The 25,896-nt window shown below is 42.2% G+C and overlaps 1 protein-coding gene across 1 annotated transcript in view; it reads left to right on the top strand.

Annotated features, from left to right (window-relative positions):
- The window catches only part of LOC139726639 (uncharacterized), an 80,335-nt gene that overhangs the window by 4,419 nt on the left and 50,020 nt on the right, over positions 1-25,896 (top strand). Inside the window, exons 2-21 of the mRNA XM_071637629.1 lie at positions 2,666-2,802; positions 4,787-4,828; positions 5,324-5,572; positions 6,217-6,288; positions 7,211-7,351; positions 7,876-8,069; positions 8,178-8,348; positions 8,944-9,064; positions 10,824-10,997; positions 11,495-11,648; positions 12,669-12,974; positions 13,631-13,852; positions 15,095-15,480; positions 15,915-15,981; positions 17,116-17,376; positions 17,865-18,034; positions 18,619-18,672; positions 19,367-19,466; positions 24,523-24,647; positions 25,591-25,753. Of these exons, the coding sequence (XP_071493730.1) occupies positions 2,740-2,802; positions 4,787-4,828; positions 5,324-5,572; positions 6,217-6,288; positions 7,211-7,351; positions 7,876-8,069; positions 8,178-8,348; positions 8,944-9,064; positions 10,824-10,997; positions 11,495-11,648; positions 12,669-12,974; positions 13,631-13,852; positions 15,095-15,480; positions 15,915-15,981; positions 17,116-17,376; positions 17,865-18,034; positions 18,619-18,672; positions 19,367-19,466; positions 24,523-24,647; positions 25,591-25,753 (3,235 nt within the window). The 5' untranslated portion in view covers positions 2,666-2,739. The remainder of the gene's footprint in view (positions 1-2,665; positions 2,803-4,786; positions 4,829-5,323; positions 5,573-6,216; positions 6,289-7,210; positions 7,352-7,875; positions 8,070-8,177; positions 8,349-8,943; positions 9,065-10,823; positions 10,998-11,494; positions 11,649-12,668; positions 12,975-13,630; positions 13,853-15,094; positions 15,481-15,914; positions 15,982-17,115; positions 17,377-17,864; positions 18,035-18,618; positions 18,673-19,366; positions 19,467-24,522; positions 24,648-25,590; positions 25,754-25,896) is intronic.

Here is a 25,896-nt window from a genome sequence, read left to right as displayed (position 1 = left end):
ATATTGTAGTGTGTCTTCAGTACTTTCAGGAAAAGCAGAAAAATAAGCTGTTTCTCCATGTATAGCTGTACAGCATGGGTTAAAAGGTCACAATGTCACAAAAATAAGCTAGCATTACACTCCTACCAGGATGGGACTTCAGACCTTATAACTTTCTCCAGCTGAAAGAACCACTGTTTTTTATTGCATGCAAGCAATGCCAGGAAAAAATCCATTAATTTGATACCAAACACATAGGGGTAGACTTAAAATATGGACCTCAAATCTTGATTTTACGTAAGTTGTAAAACGCTTTTTTTGACGCATTACGTGGGTTTTGGGGGACTTTTTATGCCTCCGCCACGAAGTGGTGCCGGAGGCATTATGTTTTCGGGTTGTCCGTCCGTCCGTCCGTCCGTCCGTCCGTCCGTCCTTCCGTCCGTCCGTCCGTCCGTCCGTCCTTCCGTCCGTCCTTCCGTCCATCCGTAATGAATTTTGTGGACAGGGTAACTACCAAAACCTTTTGAGGTATCCTAATGAAACTTGGCATGTATGTGTATTAGGAGGTGAAGTTGTGCCTATCAACTTTTGGGTGCACATGCTGAAGGTCAAAGGTCAAAAGGTCAAGGTCAAATGCTTAAAATTTCACTTTTTCCCCCATATCTATGCAATGCCTGAAGATATTTTCTTGAAACTTAGTGTATACATGTATTACCCAATTAAGATTCTCTGGTGAAAGTTTGGGGTCATGAGGTCAAAAGGTCAAAGGTCAAAAGGTCAAGTAAAATGTTAAAATTGCACTTTTTTCTCTGTATCTTGGAAATTGTTCAAGGTATCTTTATGGAACAAAGTATATATGCATGTACTGACTGGCAGTGGTTATCTAGGGAATTTGGGGTTCATGTGGTCAAAGGTCAGGGGTCAAAGGTCAAGGGCAATACTTTTAAATTTTACTATTTTCCTTATATTTATGCAATGCCAGCAGGATTATTTTTTTAAAAACTTGATGTATGCATGTATAACCCACTAGAGATTCTCTGGGATTTTCTTCTTTTTTTTGCCAAGAAGGTCAAAGGTCAAAAGGTCAAAGATCAAGTGAAAGTGCTGAACTTACTTCTTTCTCCATATCTCGGAAGTGGCTCAAGTTATCTTTAAACTTACTACATATTTATGTATGTTCTGCCTGACATTGATTCTCTTATGAATCAAAGGCCAGATGAAAATGATAACAATTTACTGTTTATACCTTGACAATTACTCAAGTGCGTAAACTTATGAAAGGGTCAAAGTCGAAGTTAAAGTTCTTAAATCCCCAAATACATGCTCTCCTATTCATCCAATTAAATTTAGGTCAAGGAAGGTGAACATTCGATACATTTGTGACAAACATGTCATTTTAATATTTTGCCAGTTTTGTGAAAATGTAATCACACATTGTCCACATGTACTATAGACCTATTAGGAGAATCATGCATTATGGCGGAGGCATACCAGTCGCCATAGCGACATTTCTAGTTGGTAATTAACCTTTAATAATTAACAGTAAATGAGAAGAAATTAGCTATTGTCTTACCACATGTGATTACTGATGTCTTAGCATGCTGCATATGAATTTTTAAGTCAGTTGGTGCATTCTTTTAGAAGTTACAATTTTTTAAAGTGAGAAAGTCATGATTGCATACCCTGATTGTGCTTATCACCATAGGGAAATAAAAACGAGACCAAATTGGGTAAAAATTCATTTTTAACCAATAAGCTACTCATTTGGAAATGCTATCATAGCTTGATAAGCATATCTATGTCCGACAAACAAAATGACACCAAAAAGGTTTTGCCACCTCTGGTGGTACCAATAACCCATTTTTGGGGTCTTGGCCCATGGACTATATGGCAAGCAAAAAAATTTGTGGGCTTTTATTTTCGTGCTAGTTTCTGGTTGCGCGAAATGCGCGAAAATTTCAACACTGCGAAAATTTCCACTTTTGCAGTAAATTTAGGCTACCCGGTACGCCATGACCATGGCCCTGCCATGGCACCTGTTCACAGAGTTTCCCTTCACCTGTTAAACCTATGGCTATACTGTTGGTCCGTAGTTATGGGTAAACTCGGCCTAGCGCCTAGCGGGTAAACTCGGCCCCCAGCGCACACATTACAAGTGGCTGAGTTTACCAGCTAGGCCCCTAGGCCGAGTTTACCCATAATATGGTACTAGATCCTATATATGGCATAGAACTCTATACTTTTACGTGCGGTCAAATTTTGGAACTGGAGGTTGAACCTTGGTGCCGATTTTCTTAAGTTAATACTTGTGAACGATATTTGCCATGTTGATAAAGTGTTCTTCTCACTTCTATTTGAGGAGTCTAACTTATTACTATATTAGTCAATTTAGTGTTCAACTTGATGATGTTGGCAGCCATTGAAATGATTTTTCTGTTTCAGCATTTTTCACGTAAGAAAGAAAGGATGATGGTAGAGTTCTATGCATGCCTTTCATGTTTTTTAAAACGCAGACATGCAGGTAGTTAAGGTAAGATATGTCCTTGTTAGTAGACTTGAAGCATATTGATAGAAAAAATAATGTGTTTTGAATTGAGAGCATGATCAGTAAATTAATGATAATTTCTGTGATGCTCACGCGATAAACCTTTTTGTTTGTTTTTCTCTACAACGTGTTGCATTTCAGTTGTTGATTCCTTTCTGAAATCGGCGGCGGAGAGGCTAGAAGTTCAGTTCTGGGTGGTTTTTGGAACACCAACCATGATTGACATCACCATCAAAACCCTGGACTCCAAGACGAGGCAGTTCTCAGTTCCTGAAGAAGTAAGACAACCATGTACATGTTCATTGACACTGATATTGCTCTGTCAAAACGCTCTCTCATTTGGTAACAATTTGCAGTGATATTAAACAGCAAGTGTTGATGATAATAACATCATTTCAGACTATCCAAGTAAACTAGGATTCTTGCACTGGGTGACTAGAATCTATGGTTCTTTCTCATTTTAATTGCTCTCATTCCAAATAACTTAAAGGACAAGTTCACCTTCATAAACATAGGGATTGAGAGAATGCAGCAATATTAGTAGAACACATCAGTGAAAGTTTGAGGAAAATTGGACAATCGATGCAAAAGTTATGAATTTTTCAAATTTTTGTGTTTGAACCGCTGTATGAGGAGACTACTATAGCTTATGAGTCATATGCGTACAACAGTATAAAGAAAATGTAAAGAAAATTTAACATATTTTCACTTTTTTCGCATAACAAAAGAGAACTTGACTTGCCTCTTTCTAAGGGCAGGGGGAATAATATTACCCATAACATATGTCGGTGACGAGTCAAGGGAATGTGTACTTTTTTCAAAAGATGAAATTTTGTGAAAATCTCTTTATATTTTCCTTATATTGTTGTACGCATGTGACATCTAAGTTATTCATACACTGCCGTAGTCTTCTCATCCAGCGGTTACTGCACAAAAACTTCAAAAATTCATAACTTTTGAACGGATGTCCGATCTTCCTCAAACTTTCAATGATGTGTTCTACTAATATTGCTACATTCTCTCAATCCTTATGTTTATGAAGGTGGACTTGTCCTTTAAAAGTAGGCCTAATGCTCTGTATCATGTTCCAATCAACATAGCTTTTGTAAATTCAGGAAGTGTCACAGAAGTAGGCCTATGTACAATATTTCTACTGTCAATGTCAGTTATAAAACTTTAGCAACGACCTAATGCATGAAGGCACCATGTGTACCTGATTACTTTCGTTGATTGATTAAAAAAAATCCTACATTGTAAATGAAGAAATGTTCATTGGCTTTAACTACAATGTAATAATGATTCATACTCAAGCTGATGTGAAAAACACCTTGAACATCTCAGGTATTTATACTTTTGTGTGTTTGTTTGTGTATGGTTAGTAATTGTTCAATTGAATGACTGGTCCAAAGATGACATTAAGTTACAAAACCTGAGGAATACCCTTCACAATTTATGCCTGACCACTTACCGTATCTCAGTGGGGAATAATGGATCAAATGATTAGCCATTGGTATGCCAGTTTGTCTGAATACTCTTCTACAGGAATTGAATTCGTAGATTCTCTGCTCAGCTATGGTACTTGCTGTCAGCTGTTGCTAACTGTGATCTCTAAAAGAGGATTGTTGCAGACTGCAGGGTGCTACATAAGTGTTGTTATTTTTTTTAACCACTTGGTGGCTTGGGCAAGCGAAGTTTCTAATGGTTGCAGAACACTTGCGTGAACATGAATTTTACTTGCCCTAAAAAGAAAGTCCAAAGATATGAGGCAGCAATAAATTCACCTGTAAGTCAAATGCTTAATAAAACACAATCATTTGCATAAACAGCACATGTTGGCTTGCATAGCAAACTTGCGCTGTAATTCGATTTACTGAGTATTGGTGATCAATTGCATAGGGACTTCTTCACTTACAGTAAGTGTTGGAAGGTTGCTGAAATGAAATTAAAGTGCATTGAATCACTTAAAGTCGTTATCTCTGGGCTTCTAGTGATCTGCATGGTTGACTTCATGGGTTTGAAGGGTGGGGGGGGGGTGGTGAAAAGAGGTGGCTTCAAATCTTTTTGCTTGCTCAATTTGGGCAAAAACATTTTTCTCATTATTTCAATACAATTGCCCGACTTTCATTTTCACTTGCTTCGGGCAATCGGGCAAGCATTTATGCAGAACCCCGAGATTGTCCCCTCCCCTCAACTCCCCTCCCCCCCCCCACTCCGCTCCCATTATTTGAGACATGCTTTCCTTCTCTTTTACCCCTCACACAGCTGACCGTCAAAGAGTTCAAAGAGAGAATTGCAGGGTCTGTGGTAAGTGTGCTTGAAATGGCAATTGAATATTTATGTCTACAAAAAGTGACATCTACAAAACCCAAGAAATACCCTTCACAATCTGTGCCTAATCAAAAATTGTGATGATTCACTTGATTAACTATTGATATGCCAATATGTATGAATACTGGTCTACAGGATCACTTTAAGATTCTGTTGTAACTTTTGCAATCCATCACGATGGTAAGAAAAAGATCATTATTTAGTGTAAGAATTTCTGGGTTTTTTTTACCTATCAATACAAAAGTATTTGTGCAGTTGTTGCATGGATGAATTTATCTGAAAAGGGAGGGCAGTGATTATCTAAAGGAGTGAAACAGAGGCAACAAATGTGCAGAACTTTGAAGGAAACCTGTCTTTATTTCAAGCTACAGCGTATTTGAAAGTCAGTGAATCATTTGGACCGCCTCGTGGGTGCGGCCCTTGGGGTGTAGAGTGGAGTTTCTCAAATTATACCGTTTCCTCCGCCAACAGGGAATCTCCGCCACCACCCAGCGCCTCATCTTCTGCGGACAGGTCCTGAAGGATGAGAAGAAGCTCAAGGATTATGACCTTCACGGAAAGACCATGCACCTGGTGGAGAAGGCGCCCCCGCGCCCAGCGGCCTCCACGGCCAGAGCATCTCAGGGCGGTGGGACCTCGCAGTCCGGCAGAGCGGGGTCCTCATCGACGAGCACCACCCCGCCCCAGCAGCCTGGTCTGGCCAACTCAAATGAAGTCCAAGTGAGTGGACATGTGTACATAGTGCTATGGTCTAGTGTTCGTTCTGTTCTGCACTCCTCAAGTAGAAGAACAGGGGGTTTGAGTTCTGTCATTACACTTACGTATGTCCTTGAGCAAGACAAATAATTCACAAAGCTGCCCTCTGCCATGGTGTGTTGATTGGTGCTAAGTAAGGAAGTTTAGTGTTAAAGTGATCGGATATTGAATTTGTGCATCTGAAGTGGCTGTGCGGCTGGAATCACCCTCATCCCCCCCCCCTCTCAAAATGTGATTGCAGCTAATTATTGTCTAAATACTGTATACGCCATATATTTCGTGAATCTAAATTTTCGTGAATCGGGAATTCCCGACGATTTCGCGAGTGGTTCAATTCGCGATCATGATGGAGTCCTGTACTGAACGGAGAAGTGTTCACGCGTACATCACATTCACGTCGGGATCAGAGTCAATATTTTCGTGTGTCTTTAATTTCGCGAATAGCACCTGACTCGTGAAATTCGCAAAAATGAAAACCTCACGAAATATTTGGCGTATACAGGAGTATTATCGCTGTCTAAATAGTGTTTACAAGAGCCCATTCAGGTTGTAATAAGCTTCACAAGTAATTAATTGTGTTTTGCTTTTGTTTTTGTTTTCTTTTCTAGAACATCGTGCAGCACATTCTCGGTGCTATGGGTGATCTTGGCAGGAATGCAAGAGTGACATCACAATCATCAGTGAGCATTCATTCCTCATTAACACTCTTTGATCTGAATTACACAAGAATAAAGATTTTGTTTTAAAGTCACGAAAGTGGAGTTTAGTTAAAGTAACGACCAACTGACTCTCGGTAAATCTTCTAACCTGGCATCAAACAGTATTCTAGCTTCAAAGAAGTTTATCGTGGTTTGTTACTTGCATGGATCTTCACATTTGCGTAGTTAAAGGGCAAACGGACCTTGCATATTTGTTTGACAGAATTAGTTTTTTGCATCAAGGAGATTCTGTGAGAAAAAGTGATGTCCCCGTTAAACATGCATGTGGAGAAAGTTGAAGGGAAAAAAAATCTTGCTGACACTCAAATGATCAAATCTGGATTGCTGGCTTTGTAATTCTACTCCAATTTTGACTGTTGTTTTATTGCATTTATCCCAGTAATTATCTTCTTGAGAAGAATTCTCTTGTAACTTTGCATTCACATCCAGGGAGGGAAGGTAATGTGATCATGGGTTAAACATATCAATGCAAAAGAAAAGTCCCTTTTACCTCGGAATATTCTCCCCAGGATCGGAAGTATGCTAGATTAAAGAAATACTGCAAGGGGCCCAGAACTATGCTAGCAGTTTTCAGACATGGCATGATGAAATGATTCACAATGCTCCTTAATGGGCTTTTGAAACAGCTATGACAACAAATAATTGAAAAGTAAGGTACATCTGTTCAGTAATTCAGTGAAAGAATTCTCATCTTTTATCTATTTTTTTTTCTTTAATGATAGGATCCAACATCATATCCAATATGATAAGATCCAACATTTCAAAGAGCAACAGGAAATAGGAGAAAAACGAATGTTATTTAAAATCAATGAGATATAGAGTTCTCTTAATTCTATGATAACTGTGTTTGTTTTTGTTTTTCTTGTTTTATTTCACATTTTAGAGAGATGGGACTTCAGTAGACGTTCACATCAACCTTGGCCCTGTCCTACCGGCACTGGCTCTCCAGAGCGAGTCCCACATGCTGATGTTCAACATCCTCTCCATGATACACCACGCCGACAACCTCATCAACAGACTGGAGGTAAAAAAGAAAAAGAAAGAGAAAAAGAAAATTGAGGTGCACCAATATGATGGGTCGTCTAGTGTGCCCATGTTGTCTTGAAATTGTTCACTGATTTTGGTGCTGCAATTATGGCCTATCAGTGCTGTGGTTTAGGTAGCTACGTTTTCACTGAAATATGTGGGTTTTGGACATCTCACATGAATTCACCCTTCATGAACCATAAATACTGTTTATAGTCCATGCCCATGATGAGGCATACATCGTATGTATCTACACTCTGCACATGATTCCGGACCTGGTGTCATGGGCAATGTCAAGATAATTTTGCGTGGTTTTGTATCCCATCCTGGTTGCTTTCCCTTTTGGAAATTTTGGCATATAAATCGAGTTAGTGGTAATGGAGGTATGACATGACTACTTTAGAGAAAAAGCTTCTGATAAATTCAGGCGAAAGAGGAAGGGCTTATTATTCTATTGCAACATTCGTAGATTAGACCTGGTTAGAAACTGAAATCCCACCACCCGACTTTCGCCTCATGTAGGCAATTCACCCTACCCAGGAGGGTGCCGAAAACAGACCAGCATGTGATCCACAGAACACAACATCGGGACAGTCTGCTACCACTAGCACACAGACGGCATCTACCACTTCGACGTCGACATCGACTTCGACATCAACGTCAACATCTACGGCATCCACACCCACCTCCAGCTCCTGGTCGCCCATGGAACCCGAGGAGCCCATGGACACTAGTGCAACAGAGAGCCAACCCGCTACCACGGCAACTGCATCCCCCTCCTCCTCCTCCTCCTCCTCCTCCTCCTCCTCCTCCTCCTCCTCCTCCTCCTCCACCAACACCACTACCACTACCCCATCGGCTCCAAGCTCCAGTGCTGCGGATCAGAGACCAACCAGTGGAAGCGGCAGTGGAAGTGCCAGCACCGGGAGTGGTGGTGGTAGTACAAATGCTCAGTCCACGGGAACACAGACCAACCCTGCTCCATCGAATTCCAGGTGATTGTTTGATGATAATCGGTGGTATACATAGTCTGGTTCAGTCCGTTGTGTTTGTGTGCTATGCTTGTTCTTGTTCTTGTTCTTCTTCTTCTTCTTCTTCTTCTTCTTCTTCTTCTTCTTCTTCTTCTTCTTCTTCTTGTTGTTGGTGTTGTTGTTGGTGTTGGTGTTGTTGTTGTTGTTGTTGTTGTTGTTGTTGTTGTTGTTGTTGTTGTTGTTGTTGTTGTTATCTTGTATTTTATTGTGACAACATACTTACATGCTTGCACAAATACACACTAAACTTTGTATGTTTGAGTAATGAGTCAACATATGTTCAGGTGATTAATATTGTGTTGAAAATCTCCGTGAACTCACATAATGGAGGCTGTCTACTTTCCAGAGAAGCAAACCTCTGGCCATCATAATCTATACTAAATATGTAAGTATGGAGGCTTGAAAATGAAGTCCCACTAATATTTGTCTTTCTCAACAGAGCGCTCAAACGTTCCAAATGTAGCACAACATGGTATGGTTTGGTTTGCGTTTGAGCGCTCGAAGGCAACCCAAGACTCTGATACTGTACCTAAAGTTGGACTTGATTGTTGCCGCCTAGGTATCCCAGAGTGACAACATTGGTGGGTGGCCTCGAAGAGCTGCAGCGCCTGTGGCGGCGATTCAATCCGCACCTCCAACGCTACCAGGAGATTCTCAGGACAGATCCCACCTTCTCTTCGGTGAGTTTCAAAACCTGCTAGACTTAGGTGGGGTGATGGTGTGAAGGCAATATGTGAACAGTTTACCAGCAGGGTGGAATTTTAGGTGTGCATGTTGGCAAGAAAACACTATAGGTTGGAAGCACCTTTGTCCAAATTCACAAAGGTGGTTTTAAAGCGCATTCTATGGTCTAGATTGAGTTCACCTTGGACCAAAACATGTGCGAAATAGCCATAACTTGCGCATGCGTGTATTGCCATGTATTCATTTTTGGAAGACTGTTGGCAATTGTGATGTGTCATGCACAACTACTCAATTGAGACTTGCATAAAAGAGATTTAAACGTCTCAACTAGTTTGTTAACCCATTGAGGATGGACTGATTTTGCTACAACACGCATTTCCTATAGGCACCTGCCCGAGTATACTCAGGACTCGTCTTCAACAGGTTAACCCTAACCAGGCCGGGCTTTTTCGGGTGTTCTGTGGCCGGGGAGGGGTTGATTCAACCCCCCCTTGAGATCTCGGCTGTCGCTCGCGCAATCGCCATGAAAATTGGCACATACATTACCTGTGGCGTAATCTACCATACTATACCAAAAAAATTGGAAATTTTCATCATAATGATTAATTATGTTAATATATGCATAAAATCATACTTTTTGCTCTAAATCAGAAATTAAAGCTCCTAGAATCCTAATTTTTGGTGATAATATTCTTTGTAGCATTCCTAACAATGTACATGAAAAAAAAATCTGGTATCAAACTCAATTTCTTATGTATTTTATTGTTTTATGAATTTCTTATGTATTTCTTTGTTTTATCCTTTTTTTTCCTCAAAATTTATGACAGAACCTATTTCAAGCATAATTATGCTAAAATTAATTAGTTTCAGCCTATGAAAGTGAAAATAATCATATCTTTATGAATAAGAAGAGAAAACTCCATTTGCATAGACTTTATACACAAAATCACGTTTTTGAGCCATTTTCGGTCTGACAGGCATGTATAAAAGGTCACGTAGCTTCGTAACGGTATGCGCGATTTTCGCGAAAAAGGTGTCAAAAGATGCGCGAGACTTGAAAGTAAAAAGTCAGCGAACGGCGCGGTCAAAAAATTTCGCGCGGTGGAGTAGTTGCGGCCTTTTTAGGGTTAAAGTCAATATATTCAAACTTGTGATGGTACATTGTCAAACTTTGCTCACTGAGCTGTGGGATGATGTTCAAAAGTAGAGAAAACAGTCCAGCCTGCAAAACTTTTGAGAATTATGCTGACACTATCAAGAGATCTATGAACGAATATCATGCCAGAAAACTTTTTACTAGATAGTTGATTCAAACACCACTTTCTATGGGACATAAGTATGGTAATTCTGTTGCTCACAAATTTTTACACTTGTTAAAGCAGTTTCATATGATTTACACAATGACAAAGACTGATACCATGCAGGACTTCGCAGCTAAGATTTTTTCAGTGGAAACATTCATAGTTAAACATTGCCCTTTTATAGTGCCGACCTAAAATGAATTGGAAAGCTGTCCTGACCGATAAGTTATGAGAAATGGGATTTTGCTAGGGGTTACTCTGTATCAGAACTACAAGATACCACACCAACTTTACTGAAGTGTGACAAGAATACTGTTGTGTCCTTGTACAGGTATACCACACCAACTTTATTGAAGTGTGACAAGAATGCTGTTGTATCCTTGTACATTATGTCGTATTTGAGAAGATTACTTTTTTTTAACCTTTTTTACCCCATGAAATTGATGTTTCTCAGGCGCAAGACCGCCGCGACGCCCAGAGCACCGTCAACCTGTGCAACCAGGTCCTGCACACACTGGGTCACATGAACCATGCCTTCTCAGAGTTCATGGTGGACCTGTCTGCACAGCCGCCCCGCACCATCCGTGCGCCGGCCCCTCCATCCACAGTCCCACGCATTCCACTCCGTGTAAGCCAGCACTTTCGATATTAAACTTAATCGTAGCATTGATGTTTAAAATTATGATATGGTTTCACTTACCCAGGGTAGCCTGTTCAGTGTAAGCAATATTTCCTTGGAGGGCCCTGCCTTTATTGTTATTACCACAGCATTGTCATTTGTACTACAGACACACAACAGGAGTGTCACGAAAAGGCCGTTAAATTTCTCTCTTTGTATTCATTTTGCAAATTAAAAAAAAAGTGGTTATAAAAACTACCAGTATTTTTTATATGTACATATGTGTGTGTGTGTGTTAAGCAGCTTGAAGGGCAAATGTCAAGAATGATAAATGCATGTCAAAATTTTCATTGTTTTTGAACAATACTGAGAAAAATGAAACCCCAATATTCTTCTTGAAAGTACATTCATCTGTTTAATTTTTGTACTTTGAATCCATCTTGGCGGACATTTATCACTTCAATTTTTTCCCACACTGTGTCCCTCTTCAATTTTTCTGCTGGTAGATTGGTGGGGTCAATCCCAATCAGGCGACGGTTGGTGTCCCAGGCAACAGGGCGGCGGCTGCTCCTCCTCCCCCTCCTCCTCCTCCTCCCTTCTCCACGTCGGGTGGGGCGCAGACACAAGGTGGCACCCAGGCTTTCGTCACTGTCACTTCTGGTGAGAAGCCATGAGGTATCCTCCATTTGGGATGTCCTCATTTTTATGTTGCTGGCTAGTTCTGTATGCATGTTTGTGTTATATTCATGTCTGAGAAAAGTATAAGCCAGTTTTTAATTAGGTTGTGCACATTTGTACAGATAGCCTTTATTTTTTTCCCCCAGTTTGTTAGGCACTTTGCAGTGACATGATGCATTAGCTTGCCTGATGTAGCAATTTGTTGAATTCATGTTCAACCAAAGAATGTAGATGCATAGACCAGGTAGCCAGAATGGCACGTCACATGAGAAAGCATCCATTTCATTGTTTTGCGTTAAATGCATTGACAATACTAGGCTGTAATGAACACTTTGTTGCTATCAGGTAGATGTGCTGGCAAGTGCCAGTTATAAGGATTTTTTGAATACTTATTATAACACAAATGCTTATCTCTGTGAATTTAAAAACCGACTTGCTTGTTAGTACACCTATCATTATCCTTACACTAACACTGTCAAAATACTGACACTAATACTATGTTATGCTAATGACACTGACACTGTCTATTAGTATTGACACTGACACCGTCATTATACTATAAACACTACCACTATCATGGTACTGACTCTTGCACTCTCGGGGTACTGACACATACACTGTCATGATACTGACACTAACACTGTCGTGATACTGACACTAACACTGTCGTGGTACTGACACTAACACTGTCGTGGTACTGACACTAACACTGTCGTGGTACTGACACTAACACTGTCGTGGTACTGACACTAACACTGTCGTGGTACTGACACTTACACTGTCGTGGTACTGACACTAACACTGTCATGATACTGACCCTTACTCTGTCTTACTGACACCAACTCTGTCATGATACTGGCTCTGATACTGTCATGGTACTGACAGTAACACTATCATATTACTGATGTGAACACTGTCATAGTAGGGACACTAACACTAACACTATCATGGTACCGACACTTGACATTGATGATTCAAGTGTGCATGTATTTTCTGGTGTAGGTTCCAATGGAGGCAATAACAACAATCAAGGGGAAGCACGGTCCAACACCTCGACCACTCCTTCATCCTCGTCATCGACGACCACCTCCACCACATCCACCTCCCAGTCGACGTCCTCCACGCCCTCTTCGGCCCCAGGATCTGGCCAGTCTGGCCCAACACCGCCACCGCCACAACAGGGACCCCCCAGGCCTGGATTTGCCCCCTTCCCAGCCAGCATGTTTCCCCCTGGGCTGATACCAGGCCTGGCTCCCGGCATGCCCCTGCCTTCTGGCATCACCATTCAGCAGACCAGAACCACCACAGGTGGGTGTCACCGTGCAAAACATGAAAAATTCTGTATACAACACTCTGTGTGTGCCACATTTACTTAACCATACCCTTATAAAAAGCAGAACCAAAGCCGAAAGATGGGGTACATAGTGTACGTTACAGCAGTGCATATTTGAATCGATTGCTTTTTCTTCACTGCGTCTTCAAGCTAGTTGCCTGTGCATCATACAAAAATGGAGAGAGATTTCATGTGCTTGCTTGTGCTGGTCATGTTGTCTACAGGGTATGATATAATGTTATAATTTTATATGATTACAATATAATCTTTTCATGCGACACTGGAGGTATACCTATGAGATAATCAAAGATGATGTCACTCTTTACACTATTTTTTTTTTTTTTGGGGGGGGGTTCATTTGTTTTAAAGCAAGGTTGCTATGAACAGGAAGTCTGTTGATGAAAGAAAGTGGCTGAGCCATCTCTCATGTGATACTTAGTAGTTCAGCTGGTCACACAGTTTGTATGTTGCCCTCCCATTGACGTATGTGTTGTATGTGATGCTTTTAAAATCTCTATCTGCCAAAGTGACAGACTTGTCCAAACGATGTTTATATAAATCACTCATTCACAAGAGGTGGAAGGACATCTGTAGATCATGATTTTGACCCACTTATCTTTTTCCACCGCAGCTGGTGGCCTGCCTTCGAACGTGATGCAGGGCTTCGCTCAGATCATCAGCCAGCAGATTCAGGCGGCCGTGAACGGAGCACGGCAACAGCAGCAACAACAGCAGCAGCAGCAACAACAACAGCAGCAACAACAGCAGCAGCAGCAGCAGCAGCAGCCACAGCAACAGCAACAGCAGCCGAGATCTCAGCCCCAGCAGTCTATGAGATCACCATCACAACCAGGTACCTACTCAAACAGTCAGGAATTCGCTGCCACTGCAGATCTTCAGTTAGCAGAAACATTGTACAGGTGTACAGAATCATTATAGTGGGAGATGTTATTACTGCTGATACGTAGATAGTATACAAATATTGACTGCTCATGAGGATGATGGTGGAAATTATCATTCCCGAGGTGCTTTTCATACCGACCCTTCTATCACCCCGAGGCGTTAGCCGAGGGGTGATGGAGGGGTCGGTATTAAAAGCACCGAGGGAGTGATAATTTCCACCACCATCCGAATACAGAGCAGTTAATATTTGTTTTATATACCTCATCGTTTAAGACTTAACCAAGATCTAGGGCTAGGCAAATACGAAGTAAATTCTAACTGTTAGGCCTAACGTTAGCCCTAAAATCAGGCCACAGCGCTCGCTTGCATGGTTTTCGTGCATTTCGTAGACTACCTAAAACGCACGGTAATCACTCACAGTGGGTAAGTCACACGGCCTTCGGCGAGCTCCTGCATAAAATCTTGGCAGAAGATTACAGTATACGTCCAGTTTCCCGTCGCTCGTGTTTTAATTCGATATTTCCAACATGCTGAGATTTGTCTCTGCTTCGGGATCCTAAGAAATCCTAAAGACAAAGTGTACGATCTTTGATTCAGCTCACTTCAAATCACGGAAGATCGCTCGATCATCATGCCATGTTGAAACATGCCTGCTGTGCGCTCACTGAGTGCGATGATTGTGCATGTGTTGTATAGGATGCGCGTAGTGAACGTCCTTGGAGGGGTTGCGGACACCGTGCGCGAAGTCTAGTGTACTTGTTATGTGTACAATAGTCGCGGAGGGTTTACAAATTCTATCACGAGGGTTTTGACTTACTATCACGAGGGTTTTGCCTTTCTATCACGAGGGTTTTGCCTTTCTATCACTTACATGAAAACCCTAAGGCAAGATAGACGGGACTACACCTTGTCACATGATATACTTTTGACCAATCAGTGATACGAATCTCACTTATGAGGTATATAATTGTCATTACCATTATACTGTTTTACTATCATCATTGTTATCATTAGTGATGTTATCACTATCATTGTTATTTTTATGAACATTATTATAATTATTTTATCATTATCATCATCAAGCAATATAGTCCTCATCATCTTATGACTGAGTAATATTGGCCTGGATTGTAATGCCTGTTGTGTTTCTGACTAAGAATTTGCCAACCATCTATTCTTCTTTTTTCTTTAGTTCCATCTGGCAGTGCTACAACAAACACAACGTCAACCTCTTCTTCAGCCTCTGCTCCAACCAGTGAGCGGTCCACAGGCGGAGTCCACACCTCAACAACACCCCCGGGGGGCAACGCCGGGCAGCCCTTCCACACCTTCAACCCCTGGACGCTGCTGCAGTGGGACCCGCACCTCCCCTGCAACTCCCGGCACCGAGGCACGCCCCTGATGACTGCCGGTAACCAACGGCGACAGGGCCAGCAGCATCCCCAGCAACAGACGCCGCAGCAGCCACAATCACAGCAGCGTCAGGAGCAGCAGCCAAGGGCAGGGGCAGGGGCACAGGACGGGGTACAAGAGCAACCCTCAACTGCTCCCGATGTCCACCCAGATGATGCCATGGAAGTATGTGCTCCCCTTGATACCAGCTCTCTGTGTAGTTTTATCTCTTACTGAGTTATCCTAACTCATATATTCATATTTTACTTCACCAGAGGATAAAGGTCACCTTGTCGGCTGAGAATGATAAGGGCGTTAAGGTGCCTCGAACACTATGGCTTTAGTGGCAACTTAACACCCTTATCATTCTCAGCCAATGACCTGTGCATCTTTGGTGGGCTATTGTTACCCAAAAAACAAATGCACAGAGAAACTCCTCTTTAGCATTGCTGCTTTCATGCAAAGGTTATGTTTCTTGTTACTCATTACAGGTCTTGCATGATACATTGCCAGCAGTAGTAGTATGCACATTTGCATTTCATCCATTTTGTTTCTGATAATTCAATAAGAATGAAATAATTATTCAATGTTCCTTTCTTTCAAATTTCCTTCATTTTCAGGAACAGGCCTTCCATGACATCGTTGGTGGTCTTGTGAGCGCTCTTAGCAGCCAGGCTAATGCACCAGGTAAGAGAAGAAAGGCTCCTGCACCCAGGATGGATTTTCTTTTTTCCGGCTCTTTTGTTTTGATTAGGGATGTGTCTATCAGAGTTCTCGCACACCAAATTTTGCCACCGTACAACTTCTTCAAAGGGTGAATCCCATTGAGAAGGATACGAACACACGCTTTGTTGGGGTTTATAATGCTTAAAGGCACTCAGTCGTGGCGAGTGGTTTGTGCAGCACGGAGACGAACGCAACACGCTGTCACCCCCATTCTGTATCAAATGTAGTGACCCCGAATGAGAATAGCGCTGGCTCAATGGGTCAGCGAACAACACGCTAACGTACAAGAGCTCTATGCTACAAATCTCCTAACCCAAAATGGCTGTCCGAGCGAGCCACGAGAGCTTCCGAATGGACGCACACTCTCAGTGCGCATGCGCATGAAGAGAGGCCAAAAGAGCCATGCGTCTTCTGGCCTCTCTCCTCCAATCACCGCAGCTCGCGGTGACAATGTTTGTGTATGATGCGTACACACACACGCACACACACACACACGTGTCTCAGCGGCAGCATTGTCCCACACGTTTGTGGATATAGCACCGAGTCTGGCATTGCGCAATTGCATGCACAAACTTCGGTCGTTCGGAGTTTACGTACCATAAGGGATGGCGATCGGCTGCCTTTAACCCTTTAACTCTAGCTGGAGGGCTCCTTCTCTGTCTCTCTTACCTTCTTTCCTTTTGCTTTTTAGCTCACCTGAGCCAAGGCTCAAGTGAGCTATTGCTATATTTGTAGGTAATAGTCTGCAAGAATACGTGGAAAGTGAATTTGTAATACTCAGTTGAGAGCCAGACACCTTGGTCTCTTGTTTCTTCTCCCAATTATTCCTTCTCTGTCCCTTCCACTGTCTGTCAGCTAGCCCATTTCTCTTTCCCTTTTCTCTTTCTTTGAGTTTAACATGGGAGTCTGAGGAAGTGGGTGACGTTAGCCATGTGATATCCATTTTTGCTCAAACAAAATTGCACAACTGACAGCGACAGCATGCGTTGGAACTTTTAACAGCATGTCACGTGATGAGCAATCGACCAATCGGATAGCTGCATTCGTTTTAGGTATATAAACCATGATGCACCGCCTTGTTACTTCCCTCTCCAGTGCTAGTCCAAGCCCACATGCGAGGCCCTGAGGTCGTCAACGTCGGAAGCGGCCAGGTGGGGGGTCAGCCACGTGCCGGGCCCCAAGTGGTCAGACAGGCACCCAGGGCTGGCGGCGGCAGTGGTGGGGGCAACTTCTCAGCCCAGCAGCTCTACTCGGCCATCATGATGGCCACCCAGGCCAGCGTCATGCCCGGGGCCAGTAGCCCCACCGTGGAGCAGTTTCTGACCAATTTGTCCCTGGAGCACTCGTTTGGGGATGGTGAGGCGCTTGTTTCCTCAGATCTTTCATAGACTGTTACATGTCACATTCTCACTATCTATAAAATGCATTTTATGTTCAGTGTACGTGATGCCATTGTCTCTAATATCATGGAAGATGGAAGCTGTGAAATAACTTGTGATTGAAAATGAGCCATGCTCATGAGCAATGAGCAATGCTTCATAGTTATGGATATCTCAAAGTCACTGGATTTATCATGCTAAAAAATGTTGTAATACCACAGTAATATTTGTATTTTCATAATCTGGTAGTAACAGCAAAATTTGCAAAAGTTTTATGTACAGCTCTTCTTGATTTTTTTAAAAATCCATATTGTTACACAGCAAGAAAGATTGACAGTGTTTTACTGTTAGCCACCACAGTTTTAAACTCTGTCTACAAGGAATGAGAAAAGATATCCACCTGTACTTCCTGTCATGCACAACTTTTTTCATCTTCTCCTTCTCCTTCTTCCGACCACATCCCAGGAATGGTGGGCGACCTGTTCAATGTCCTGCAGCGCAGCCTGACCATGTCCGACATGGTCCTCCTCTTCATGGGAAACATGTCGCCTATGGGACGCATCCGGCCGCAGCTGGCCGAGCACGTCCGCACGCGCACCCTGGACGGTCAAGCGGCAACGCCTGAAAACATCAAGGTGAGTGCATCGGTGGGGGTCTTTTGTACATTGTCCGGCCTGGGCAGTTTTTGTTTCAGTTGATACCTCTTGTTTTCAGTGAAGCCAGGTTCAAGCTTGAGGCTAGAATGTTTCTGGAATGCGTAGAAAATCAAGCATATTTCAAAATACTGCTAGAACTTACTGCCACTACTAGAACTATAACTACATCTAGGACTACTGGTGTTGTTATGATTACAATGATGATGATGATGATGATGATGATAATTATGATTATAGTTACTATAATTATCATAACTACTACTGTACTACAACCACTACTATAACTACTCTGAAAGTGGAAATTACCCGGTGTGGAAATGTATGCGTATTTCACGAGACGTGCAACTAGCACAAAAATAAAAGCACATGGAAAATTTTGCTTCCTATATGTAATACTACTTCATAGTTTGACTCCACAGAATTAAAAGCATGTGAAATTCACCTTACTCGGCTGAGTGTCAAAAATTACCCACGCACTTTTGCAGTACTTCTTTATATCTCCCCTCCCTCACTTTTACCACTTGTCATGGTGATACTTTTATGCTCACATATTTCAATTGTAGGCTGCAGTGGAAAGAATGATATCTGAAATACAGCCAGTACTGGAAGAATTCACGGTAAGTTTGGAATTGATCGGTTCATGGATGATGATCTAACTTTGGATGTTTTCTGGAGTGATGATGTGATACAAGCTCTCACGATTTACGTTTGTGGTGTCCATCATTCGATGTAGAAGGAGTTTTATCACTTTTTGCCTCAAGCATGCATTGTCAGCATAACAAAGAGAATGGATTTTTTGTGAAAGGTACACATTCATTTTTTTTTTTACACCCGGTGTAGCCGACAAGAATATGTAAAATGGGAATACCTGTAACTCATTATTACAGTATACGGCCTGGAGTAATTGCTTGTTGTTGTGTTTTCATTCTTTCTTTCCAAAGCCAGAGGTTTAATTCTGAAGAGCATGAATAAGAAATAAGTAACCAATGTGATACCGACACAGTCAGTGTGATTCATTTCTAAAGTGGAATTTTCACCCCTTGCAAGAGTGAAGTTGTCACTGCACTCCGTTCATTCTATTGTGTAGTTTGTGTGCATACAACTGTACCTCTGCATGATTGTCCATGATAACCATGATTCGTTTAGAGGGGAAAAAACAACATCATAATGCGAAAATGTCTGTGACCTCGCTTGCGAAAATATCTGTGCACAAAACTAATAGCTTTTACTATACATTGTATTTCGTTTGCCACATGTTTGCTGGGATTTTTTTTTATAAAACCGATGATGCGATGACACTTCTGTTTCCAGAGGGGCACGCCCACCGAGCGAGACGTGGATGTCGTGGCAACATTTGTGGGGATCATCTCTGAGATGGGGAGGAATTTCATCTCAGCAGCTCTGGATAACAGTATGTATCTCTGTCTGTCTGTCTGTCTGTCTGTCTGTCTGTCTGTCTGTCTGTCTATCATTCTGTCCGTCTTGATCTCTGTCTCTTTTGTATTCTAAGCTGTATTCGCTCTAGCATGTCATTTCTGAAGAGCCACAAATACTACGGGTTCGTATTGCAAAGACAAATTCACACACACTACAGGACCAGCAGACGTGAAGAAAACTACAAATCACATCAGATATACTTCAAAATCACTTCAAAAATATCGAAGAAGGGTGGAAATATAGCCTGAAATTTGGCTATCAGTGGCTGCTGGTCCGCGCTGCCTGCTTTTCTGGGGAAAAGAGGGCTAGAAAAACACACCGCTGCCACCAGTTGTAGGGCTCGGGTTCGCTTAACTCTCTAGCATTCATCACACCAAAAGCAGACTAGGGCAGCACACACATGTTACTTGGAAGGAGTCCCCTGGCTAACTAACTTGTAGCCAGTTTATTCTGCACATAATTTGGCATGGGTTTACATGTAAATCTGGGTTGTAACATAAATATTCATATACAAAATCAACATAAGAAAACATGCAAATAAGGGAACAAAGTTTGAAACTAAATATTCATAATATGTAAATGATGTGTAGGCTTGGGTGATTTGGGCATGTTTTCAGTATTACAGGGACCAATGCAGTCAGTCCGCAGCGTGTGCGATAATGAGGCACAAACGACAATTTTATTCAGAATCACGTTTACGCAGTTTGTGCCCTTGAGACTGACGAGATTTCGCGATACTTTGCGAGAGTTTTTGCAGAGGTCGCAACAACAGCTTTCATAGCTTTCGCAGTGCATTGTTTGACCCAGGGTGGTTAGTTAAGTTATAGAGCTGATTATGCTCATTAATTTGATACCTAATTTCTCTATTTTTGATGTCAATATAGTAGTCCATTTTAGCATCAAAGTAAACGATTATTTTGCCAATGTTCAAGAAGCTTTTAGATCATAGTTTGATGTTTTGCTAGTTCCTGACTGGTATTGAAAATAGATCTCCGTAATTTCTTCGATTTCACAATCGTGAAACTTGAGCGAGTATGATCAATTAAAAAACGAAGAGGGGCACCATTTTTAAGGTTGTGAATTTTCCTGTTGAAAACAAGGCAAGTTATGTTTTCTTACTGGAATTGGGGTAGTGAATGAACACGCGTGGAATGTGTTGTTGATACCCAGACAATGGTCGTGGACAATGGCCAGGATTGGAATGTTTCATGAGGAATTCCACTATCGCAGCTAGTCTTAGTTCATTCTGAAATGTGGTGTGTGCAAGCACATGGAAACATGTGCTTACTTCTTTCATGTGCATGCATTTCACCCTGTGTCAAGAATTCAGACTAGCAGTGCTCGGGGCAATCCACATGAATAATTGATTAAGCATTCATGTGCCTTGCAGCAGAGCTTGGGACAGGTGGCAGCCAGGTCCATTGTTCAGGGTCATTGTAAGTGCACACTCACATACACATCATTGGTTCCTGTGTAAAGTTCAAGTTTTGTATAGAGAGTGAAAATTCTATCACAATCTGGAACCTAACATTTAAAACTCACAGCATTGAGTCAGCAGCCAATGGATACTACGCAATGCGACACGCCACGTCTTACAACAGATTTCGACCAATCACAGACCCAGAATTCCGGTGCGAATGCGAGGATAATCTTTTTAAACTCGACGCTAGACATGTCTCTGAATTTTGCTAGTTCCTGACCCGTATTGAAATGAAGATGGGAAAACGTGCCCTTATTGTGATACTATATACATTAGCGGACATAGTCTTCACCATATTTTAGAGGGGCATGAAAGATTTCAGGTTAGTTTTTTGGCGTCAAACGTGAAGGAATATTTTTGAATGCAATACCGAACTTCGAGAGGGATTTTGATATTCTATATTCTTCTTTTCCGTTTATTTTGATCATGAGCATATTTGCTTATGTTTTCTCTTTCAGTCGATACTAAAAGTGTCGAAAACTGACGAGAAATACTCGTTCTACACGGATTTATTCATGACCATGTATCTGCTCATTACGTATGCAAGCACCGCTCAGCCGTGCATACGACTTGAATAAATACGTGCGTTTTCGCTCGCGCTGCGGACTGACTGAATGGGTGAGAAGTGAAAGAGTGGGAAAATGTCATGTGATATGTGGTGTGTCTGTGATAGGTAGGGTGCGTGGATGCATGTGGATGTGAATATGTATGTGGTGTGGGTTGATGTATTGGTGTGTAGAGGGGTGGTAACTGTTATAACAGAATAGGGGATACACTGATAATAAATGGTTCAAAATAAGTCCCTACAAATGTTGATTTTGTATATGAATATTTATGTTACAACCCAGATTTACATGTAAACCCATGCCAAATTATGTGAAGAATAAACTGGCTACAAGTTAGTTAGCCAGGGGACTCCTTCCAGGTAACACGTGTGTGCTGCCCTAGTCTGCTTTTGGTGTGATGAGTGCTAGAGAGCTAAGTGAACCCGAGCCCTCCACATATATCCTGACAGCATGCCTGCCTTTAAATCAAGAATATAAAAAATATATATAAATATTGCATATACTAGTTTGAAGCATAGACTTCGCACTTTTATTTTTGCGCTAGTTTTATGTTTCGTGAAAATTTCCACCATGGAAAATGTCCACTTTTACAGTATGCTGAAGTAAATTCATCGTTCAGTGAAAAGTTCCCGACTGACACAAAAGTTATTAAGGTATCAGTACAGTGCTCACCGCTTTATCGGGAGGGGTCGGGAGACGCATTTTCCTCCCGTTTAAGCGATGTTCCCGCTTAAGCGATGGCCGGTATTGGCCCATGCAAACCACACAACATAAAGCCAAGTATGTGGGCATTACATTAGACCATGCACAGTTGTCAAACCCGACGATAACCACAGCGTCAAATACCAGCACGCTACGACATGCAGACCCAAAACGGTGACAAGAAAGGACATGGCACGGCAGTCTCACAATTTTGGCAAATCATTATCGGAACGAATCTCCATTCATTTCATCTGCAAAATAAGCCTCTTTTAGAGTTGAAAATACATACCGTTAAGTTCCGTGTTTAGATGCACCTGTGTATAAGACGTAAGCCGACTTTGGGACTTAAGGGAAAAAAAGATTAGTGATAGTAATGACAATTTGATGGCATGGTGCAAGAGACAACTTGGCCTGAGCAGGTTTCCTTCTTTTGATATCCCTCGCCCTGGCATGAATGACAGAGAAAAAAAAAAATGTAATGATTAAAGCCCAAACAAAGTTCTGGTACGCCTGCAAAAGTTGTCAAATTTCGCTCCCAAATGTGAACGTATGCTTAGGAAATGTGCAGGATAACGATGTTATTACAAGATATTCGATGGGTAACGACGAAAATGCGAAATATCAACCAAAAAGGTTCAGTCTCGGTACTTACCCAAACTGGGTCAGGCTAAACTCGGACTCGGGGATAACTCGGCTACGCTTTGACGGCGGGATGAGTTGTAATGGTTGTCCCTCTGATTGTACAGTGTTGTCCTATGGGAGCGGCCTGTATAAACTAGCGCTTCGTGTTCTGGCTACTCGCAGTAATGGTCCGAGTTCAATTTACAACACGCGCATCAAAAACCTCTTTTGCACGCATGCAAAATTAGTGTGCGCCTATTAAGCGCCTTTAAAACAATCAAAGGCGCTTGATAAACAACAACAAAAACTCCAAAGACCGCGCGTCTCAGCAACTGAGGACCGCGCGCTGTCATTTTTGTTTTGTTTTATACAGGATTACGTTAGCACGCACTTTCCTGTCCATTCAGTTAGGCCTCATTTGGTATTATGCAGTGGCCAGTAGAATGTGGCGATCACTTACTGCGTGTGAATTGTCTGAAGTAGGGTCGAATTTTTCCCGAGACCGAGTTAGTCTGGAGCCTTCTGGAATAAAAGTCGGTTTTCCTACTATTATTATTTTTCTCAAAATACTCCAAACCGACTCATCATTCCGGCAAACCGCGTCCGCCAGGTAAGTTTCTTAGTGGACTCTTTCGATATATTGCAAGCAAAAATGAAATGGTGCTAGACGGGTTCTCAAGCGCTTACCGAAACTTAGTTTTCACTTTAAACAACAAACCACTTGCTAGCAGCCATGCAGGTGTATCATGTAAGGTGAAGAATAAGGGAAAAAAAACAAACAATGGTAGAGAGATGGAAACTGACAGTCTGACACCGAACAAGCATGCCAGCCACCTGGCCAGGCTAGTGCAGTGGTAGAAAGGAATTTGCGTACGGGCGCTTGTAGATTGCAAGGATGGGGCCCTGGGAAAGGGGCGATTAGAAGCAGACCTGCATATAGTGGACGACTAGACTGTGTGTGTGATCTCAAAGCTGAAGTTTCACACAGTGCTCTACATGTGTTGGCACGCACACACCGTCACACATGAGTTGATGAGAGCATAATGCAGTATGCAGGAGGGCTAAGCGGGAAGAGAGCTCGGTCTCTCTGTTACATGTGTAGCTGGCTGGCTGGTGAGATCAGTGGACTCTATTACAGTGTAAGTGCGCGAGTAGAAGCTGACGACGCTCGATAAGATAACGCTCAATAAGACCACCTCTTCTGCGCAGTCGGCATAATCTATTGAGAACTAGTGAGGAAATCATCCTTCTGGGAAGGAAATTAAATCCTTGCTTTTTTTTTTTCTAAGGATTTACTTATTATCACGGAAAATGGAAGTGTTTCTGCCAGATATGTCCCGATGAAGCGGTTCATGGTTCCAATAAAGCGGTGGAAATAACACATGAAAATTTTGTTGCATCAAGTTTTGTTGCACATAAGCAGGGTTCCTGCTAAAGCGGGTTCCTGATTAACGGGTGAGCACTGTACAACTTAGATTGACCTTGAGTCCCTATTGAGGTTATTGGGAGGAGTTGATTCTCATCATAGACAAAAGAAATTATTCCTCTCCCCTTCCACCCCCCCCCCCCCCCACAAAAAGGAAAAAGCAAAAAGGAACTTGAAACTGAGACCAGTTAAAAAATAATGTTGCAAATCATATCTCTGTGTTCTTGTCCTGCAGCCATGGTGGACTATCCCAACGAGGTCAGGCAAATCGTAAGCACCTCCACGCAGCGTATGGCGGCGGCTCTGGTCTACATTAGGGGCAGTGAACAGGCAGCAATAAACTACTTCCAGCAGAGAATGGTGAGTGGAGAGAAGGGTCTTTCAACGAATAGTTGACCCTGAGGTCCAGCTGGCCTGGGGTGATGGCATTATCTTCTGGAGGCAACAGATCATGTGAAAAAGTTGGTAGAGATGTTGGGTCCATGACGTGAAAGCAGGTGGCCATTACAATGCCAGTGCACCATGCATTCGTAGCTTTATTTACAAAAGTCCCAAAGCTTTTGTTGGTGTGTTTGTGTGTGTGTTTGTGATTGAATATATGAAGAATGGTCTCTTCTTTCATCAGGTGGAACAGTTAAACCAGGGGCCCGTTTCATAAAACTTGTCATCAGTGACAACTGCCACATTTCTATGACAAATTTGCTCTCAGCCAATCAGATGCAAGGATTTCAGTAGCTTGTCACATCTATGACAATTTGTCACTGATGACAAGTTTTATGAAACGGGCCCCAGATGTCTTATTCTTCATTTTGACAAGTTGGTAGGGATGGGTTAGGCTTGTCTATCTGTACCTCTTCTTGCTTGTGGAAGCCCCCCCCCCCCCCCCAACACATCACAGTTTGTCTCCACCAGGGCCTGTTTCATAAGATTTTTATCCCGAGAAGACTCAGATTCTTTTTAACACAGCTTTTCCCCGTGCTAAAATCAGTGGGAGAATCATGCTAACCTGAGTTTTAATTTCTTACCGAAGTTTTTCTCAGGTAAAAAGTTTTATGCAACAGGCCCCTGGAGTAATAAAAAGTGACAATGAAATGTAGGTTTGAATCTTTGCACACCCCAAACTGAGAGTTTGGTTTGATTTTGTGTACCAATGAATATGACTTGATGCATGAAGGGAGGTGTAGACTTTTTGCCTCTGACGTAGGTGAGCATGCTGGGGTAGAGTGGTGTTTTTGTGTTAGTTTGTGAGCAAAAACTTGGCAAAGAGGGAAACATTTCTACTGTGTCTGCTGCACTTTTGCAGACAACATACCTGTCGCAGGACAGCCCCGAGCTCACCGCCTTGGGGATGCCGATGATCTTGACCAACGTCCAGAACTTCATGAGCACGCGGACGCTGACCGAGCAGGACGTGATGCCGTACATCGTCAGACGCACCGCACAGCCTGCTGCTACAGCAACCAGTGGTGAGTTGAGCCTTAGCTCACGCGGGCCTTCATTCATGATTTACATGCAACTATGTTTATTCATGTTTGTCTGCTGTGTGTGAAGTGACTTTGATGTTAGAGCAATAAGCAATCTACATAACAGATGTGTTGATAATAGTTGG

The sequence above is a fragment of the Diadema antillarum genome, unplaced genomic scaffold (genome assembly GCF_040938485.1).
Source record: "Diadema antillarum isolate AM-2024a unplaced genomic scaffold, OU_Dant_1.0 seq00000094_RagTag, whole genome shotgun sequence".
NCBI lineage: Eukaryota > Metazoa > Echinodermata > Echinoidea > Diadematoida > Diadematidae > Diadema > Diadema antillarum.
The sequence above is the reverse complement of the archived record's forward strand: the minus strand, read 5'-3'. Positions and strand labels throughout refer to the sequence as shown.